Genomic DNA, 6,619 nt, shown 5'->3' on the forward strand with positions numbered 1-6,619 from the left:
TTGCAGCTCTTTCAGAACATCAGCTATCTGGATTTGGGTGAAGGAGAAATGGGGAGGCTTGGGCAAGTTGCTCTGGGGGGTGCAGGGCTGTTGACCGGGATAGGGGTAGCCAGGTGGAAAGCATGACCAGCCATAGAAAAATGCTTATTGAAATTCTCAATAATAGTGGATTTATTGGTGGTAACAGTGTTTCCTAGCCTCAGTGCAGTGGGCAGCTGGGAGGAGGTGCTCTTATTCTCCATGGACTTTACAGTGTCACAGAACTTTTTTGAGTCTGTGCTACAGGATGCAAATTTCTGTTTGAAAAATCAAATCAACTTTATTTATATAGCCATTCGTACATCAGCTGATATCTCAAAGTGCTGTACAGAAACCCAGCCTAAAACCCCAAACAGCAAGCAATGCAGGTGTAGAAGCACAGTGGCTAGGAAAAACTCCCTAGAAAGGCCAACACCTAGGAAGAAACCTAGAGAGGAACCAGGCTATGAGGGGTGGCCAGTCCTCTTCTGGCTGTGCCGGGTGGAGATTATAACAGAACATGGCCAAGATGTTCAAATGTTCATAAATGACCAGCATGGTCAAATAATAATAATCACAGTAGTTAACGAGGGTGCAGCTAGTCAGCACCTCAGGAGTAAATGTCTTTTGGCTTTTCATAGCCGATCATTAAGAGTATCTCTACCACTCCTGCTGTCTCTAGAGAGTTGAAAACAGCAGGTCTGGGACAGGTAGCACGTCCGGTGAACAGGTCAGGATTCCATAGCCGCAGGCAGAACAGTTGAAACTGGAGCAGCAGCACGGCCAGGTGGACTGGGAACAGCAAGGAGTCATCATGCCAGGTAGTCCTGAGGCATGATCCTAGGGCTCAGGTCCTCCGCGAGAGGGAAAGAAAGAGAGAAAGAGAGAATTAGAGAGAGCATACTTAAATTCACACAGGACACCGGATAAGACAGGAGAAGTACTCCAGATATAACAAACTGACCCTAGCCCCCCGACACATAAGCTAGCCTTAGCTTTTCTAACTGCCGGTGTATATTGGTTCCTAACTTTCCTGAAAGGTTGCATATCACGGGGGCTATTCGATGCTAATGCAGAACGCCACAGGATATTTTTGTGCTGGTCAAGAGCAGTCAGGTCTGGAGAGAACCAAGGGCTATATCTGTTCCTGGTTCAATTTTTTTTGAATGGGGCATACTCATTTAAGATGGTGAGGAAGGCACTTTTAAAGAATAACCAGGCATTCTCTACTGACGGGATGAGGTCAATATCCTTCCAGGATACCCGGGCCAGGTCGATTAGAAAGGCCTGCTCCCTGAAGTGTTTTAGGGAGCGTTTGACAGTGATGAGGGGTGGTTGTTTGACCGCAGACCCATTACAGAGGAAGGCAATGAGGCAGTGATTGCTGAGATCTTGGTTGAAAACAGCAGAGGTTTATTTGGAGGGCAAGTTGGTTAGGATGATATCTATGAGGGTGCCCGTGTTTACGGATTTGGGGTTGTACCTGTTGGGTTCATTGATAATTTGTGTGAGATTGAGGGCATCAAGCTTAGATTGTAGGATGGCTGGGGTGTTAAGCATGTCCCAGTTTAGGTCACCTAGCAGCACGAGCTCTGAAGATAGATGGGGGGCAATCAATTCACATATGGTGTCCAGGGCACAGCTGGGGGCAGAGGGTGGTCTATCGCAAGCGGAAACGGTGAGAGACTTGTTTCTGGAAAGGTGGATTTTTAAAAGTAGAAGCTCGAATTGGATAGTAAGACAGAAATCTGCAGGCTATCTCTGCAGTAGATTGCAACACCGCCTCCTTTGGCAGTTCTATCTTGTCGGAAAATGTTATAGTTAGGGATGGAAATTTCAGGATTTTTGGTGGTCTTCCTAAACCAGGATTCAGACACGGCTAGGACATCTGAGTTGGCAGAGTGTGCTTAAGCAGTGAATAAAACAAACTTAGGGTGGAGGCTTCCAATGTTAACATGCATGAAACCAAGGCTTTTACGGTTACAGAAGTCAACAAATGAGAGCACCTGGGGAATAGGAGTGGAGCTAGGCACTGCAGGGCCTGGATTAATCTCTACATCACCAGAGGAACAGAGGATGACTAAGATAATGGTACGGCTAAAGGCTAACAGAACTGGTCGTCTAGTACGTTCGGAACAGAGAGTAAAAGGAGCAGGATTCTGGGCGCAATAGAATGTATTCAAGGCATAATGTACAGACAAAGGTGTGGTAGGATGTGAGTACATTGGAGGTAAACCTAGGCATTGAGTAATGATGAGAGAGATATTGTCTCTAGAGACATTTAAACCAGGTGATGTCACCGCATATGTGGGAGGTGGAACTAAATGGTTGGTTAAGGCATATTGAGCAGGGCTAGAGGCTCTACAATGAAATAAGATAATAATCACTAACCAGGACAGTAATTGACAAGGCATATTGATATTAGGGAGAGGCATGCATAGCCAAGTGATCATAGGGGTCCAGTGAGTGGTTGGGCTGGCTGGAGACACGGCGATTCAGACAGCTAGCAGGCCGGGGATAGCAAGCTAGCAGAAGGGCCTTAGAGGGACGTCGCGATGGAGGAAAGTCTGTTTTAGCCTCCTCGTGCGGTGAATTCGATAGACCTTGAATGAGGAGGTGTGTCCAAACTTTTGACTGGCACTGTACAATAACAATAGAACACACAGTTTTTTCAAGTACATATTTTATTATCTATTTCATAGCTCTTAGCTTACATCAACTCACTACACCTCTGTAAAACTTATACATACATTTGGACACTTTGAAAAGCCAAAATTAAAAAGGTTTTCTCTGGCTCCAATTGGACAGAGGATATGAAACAACACAAAATATTTGTGAAAACAGATGTTTTCATGTTTATCAGGAATACTGCACTTGCTGTTTATGAAACAGACCAACAACATTGATACATAGAGTTACACACAAACTGATATGAAACTCAAACACCTTCAGAATCAATACAGATATGATGAACAATAATAACCACAGATACAGTGCCTTGCGAAAGTATTCGGCCCCCTTGAACTTTGCGACCTTTTGCCACATTTCAGGCTTCAAACATAAAGATATAAAACTGTATTTTTTTGTGAAGAAGCAACAACAAGTGGGACACAATCATGAAGTGGAACGACATTTATTGGATATTTCAAACTTTTTTAACAAATCAAAAACGGAAAAATTGGGCGTGCAAAATTATTCAGCCCCTTTACTTTCAGTGCAGCAAACTCTCTCCAGAAGTTCAGTGAGGATCTCTGAATGATCCAATGTTGACCTAAATGACTAATGATGATAAATACAATCCACGTGTGTGTAATAAAGTCTCAGTATAAATGCACCTGCACTGTGATAGTCTCAGAGGTCCGTTAAAAGCGCAGAGAGCATCATAAAGAACAAGGAACACACCAGGCAGGTCCGAGATACTGTTGTGAAGAAGTTTAAAGCCGGATTTGGATATAAAAAGATTTCCCAAGCTTTAAACATCCCAAGGAGCACTGTGCAAGCGATAATATTGAAATGGAAGGAGTATCAGACCACTGCAAATCTACCAAGACCTGGCCGTCCCTCTAAACTTTCAGCTCATACAAGGAGAAGACTGATCAGAGATGCAGCCAAGAGGCCCATGATCACTCTGGATGAACTGCAGAGATCTACAGCTGAGGTGGGAGACTCTGTCCATAGGACAATAATCAGTCGTATATTGCACAAATCTGGCCTTTATGGAAGAGTGGCCATTTCTTAAAGATATCCATAAAAAATGTTGTTTAAAGTTTGCCACAAGCCACCTGGGAGACACACCAAACATGTGGAAGAAGGTGCTCTGGTCAGATGAAACCAAAATGGAACTTTTTGCAACAATGCAAAACGTTATGTTTGGCGTAAAAGCAACACAGCTCATCACCCTGAACACACCATCCCCACTGTCAAACATGGTGGTGGCAGCATCATGGTTTGGGCCTGCTTTTCTTCAGCAGGGACAGGGAAGATGGTTAAAACTGATGGGAAGATGGATGGAGCCAAATACAGGACCATTCTGGAAGAAAACCTGATGGAGTCTGCAAAAGACCTGAGACTGGGACGGAGATTTGTCTTCCAACAAAATAATGATCCAAAACATAAAGCAAAATCTACAATGGAATGGTTCAAAAATAAACATATCCAGGTGTTAGAATGGCCAAGTCAAAGTCCAGACCTGAATCCAATCGAGAATCTGTGGAAAGAACTGAAAACTGCTGTTCACAAATGCTCTCCATCCAACCTCACTGAGCTCGAGCTGTTTTGCAAGGAGGAATGGGAAAAAATGTCAGTCTCTCGATGTGCAAAACTGATAGAGACATACCCCAAGCGACTTACAGCTGTAATCGCAGCAAAAGGTGGCGCTACAAAGTATTAACTTAAGGGGGCTGAATAATTTTGCACGCCCAATTTTTCAGTTTTTGATTTGTTAAAAAAGTTTGAAATATCCAATAAATGTCGTTCCACTTCATGATTGTGTCCCACTTGTTGTTGATTCTTCACAAAAAAATACAGTTTTATATCTTTATGTTTGAAGCCTGAAATGTGGCAAAAGGTCGCAAAGTTCAAGGGGGCCGAATACTTTCGCAAGGCACTGTATTAAATGATTTGTATGAATACAGAAATCTCAGGTTTTAAAACGAACCATCCTGAAACAGTGACTCTATGCATATTGAGATATTTAGCTGTTTGTAAAGCATAAATAGGGTAAATAACACACACTCACACACACACACACACACACACACATATATATACTATAATAGTTCTATAATGAAAGGTAGAGCTGTACATTTGTCCAGACCCAAACCCTCTCCACATCATCTCCAGGTCATGAAACCCTCTCCACATCATCTCCTGGTCATGAGATCAGAGAGTTTTCTTCAGTTTAGATTTATTCTCCTGACGCTTGCTATGAACAGAACACACACACACATACAACGTTAAACAAACATTCAATGTTTAAACACCTACACACATGCATGCACACGCACTTGCAAAACACACACACACACACACACACACACACACACACACACACACACACACATACACACACGTACTCACAGCAGGCAGCGTTGTACCCTCTTGGTCCAGTCTTGAGAGGGGTCGGCACACACAAACTTGTCCATCCAAGTGTGGAAGCTGCAACAACACAGCACTATGTCAACACATATTACACACACACACACACACACACACACACACACACACACACACACACACACACACACACACACACACACACACACACACACACACACACACACACACACACGTTACATACACATACACAAATAGTGAGTGAATCTCAATGATTTTTCCTCAAAATGCATTGGAGAAGGTAAAGACAAGACTATTCTGCACACAGATTGTGCTTGGCTGTGATTGGCGGATAACTCACATGACAGCGTGGATGTCACAGGAGGAAGTAATGGGCTGGTGGGTGTAGTTTTTCAGCCGTCGGCATTGCAATGGACGACGAGTGTACTTCAGACAGCAATGTGCTACACACACACACACACACACACACACACAGTAAGATAGGGGGAGCATGTGTGTCTGCAAGAAAGACAATGTGTGCTTGTTTATGTTGTGTGTGTGTGGGTGTGCTTGTTTATGTTGTTTGTGTGTGTGTGTGTGTTTGTGTTTTCACTATGGCTTGTGTGTGGATATATGGTGTATGTGTTTGTGTTAGCACTGTTAGGTTCTAATTCTCAGGGTAAAAAACTCAACAGACACTAAGTTTAATTCTTCTCAGAGGGTCAGTACAGCTGCATTCAGACAAATACATTTTCCACAAGGACTGATATTTTACCGTTCCTCATGGGCTGACTCTCCTCCTACACATCTGTACAAACATTGTTCTTTACTGCTGGGCCGGACACCAGTGATATGGTCCATAAACCTTTATTTCTCCCTTAAGGTGACCTGACCTCAACCCCTTTCCATCACTAATCCATGGTTCTCTCCGCTTATCAATGCCTGCCACATGTGATCGCTTCCCTGCACTCAACACTTCCAAGCTTAATTGCACACATTATATACCTTCCTCCTATAACCATTAACTTCTGGTGCCAACCCTTTAAACCTCAGCACTGCATCTAAGTGACATGAATAAGTATATTTCATATTCTCAGAACCCAACAGCACTGACCTGATTGTGTGGAGGGGATGAGGATGAGAAGAGATAACAGCACAGCCAGGACACACACTCTACAGCATAGCATCCTGATCTTCAGATGTGTTCCACAGAGACAGAAAGTAGGGAGAGTGAGATAGTATTTCAGTAGTGTGTGTGAGAGAGAGAGAGGGAAAGAGAGAGCGAGAGAGAGAGAGAGAGAGAGTGTTTCTGACTGGAAGTTTGTGTTCTTTAAGTAGGGATCTGGCCAGATTTCCCCCAGATAGCAGTGTCATGGAATGCATTGGGGGGGGTTGTTAGGCTGTTGAGCAACTGTTGGTATTCTCAGTGCTCAGGTGTATTGCGTGTGTGTGTGCTCTGCCAGTGAGATTTATTTTCTTCTCCACTTCCTCCTTAGCTGCAGATTAACTACTGATCTTGTTTTCCTCCACTGAAAGATAATGCTGG

General features: G+C 43.6%; 1 protein-coding gene across 1 annotated transcript; it reads right to left on the reverse strand.

Moving 5' to 3' along the window:
- Positions 1-289: 289 nt before the first annotated feature.
- Positions 290-6,407, reverse strand: LOC115130112 (C-C motif chemokine 20-like). Its single transcript, XM_029660891.2, has 4 exons — positions 6,188-6,407; positions 5,435-5,537; positions 5,098-5,175; positions 290-4,942 (listed from the first exon to the last, which is right to left on the reverse strand). The coding sequence occupies exons 1-4, from the start codon at positions 6,258-6,260 to the stop codon at positions 4,900-4,902; spliced, it is 297 nt and encodes a 98-aa protein (XP_029516751.1). The 5' UTR covers positions 6,261-6,407; the 3' UTR covers positions 290-4,899.
- Between the last annotated feature and the right edge of the window lie 212 nt (positions 6,408-6,619).

Source organism: Oncorhynchus nerka, linkage group LG6 (assembly GCF_034236695.1).
Source record: "Oncorhynchus nerka isolate Pitt River linkage group LG6, Oner_Uvic_2.0, whole genome shotgun sequence".
Classification (NCBI taxonomy): domain Eukaryota; kingdom Metazoa; phylum Chordata; class Actinopteri; order Salmoniformes; family Salmonidae; genus Oncorhynchus; species Oncorhynchus nerka.

Excerpts from the sequence above, each read along its gene's own strand:
- LOC115130112 (XM_029660891.2), bottom strand. The coding sequence starts at position 6,260 with ATGCTATGCTGTAGAGTGTGTGTCCTGGCTGTGCTGTTATCTCTTCTC. Across the intron at positions 5,176-5,434 it reads TGTGACATCCACGCTGTCAT|CTTCCACACTTGGATGGACA; the intron begins GTGAGTTATCCG and ends GTGTTGTTGCAG. Across the intron at positions 4,943-5,097 it reads AGGGTACAACGCTGCCTGCT|CAAGCGTCAGGAGAATAAAT; the intron begins GTGAGTACGTGT and ends TTCTGTTCATAG.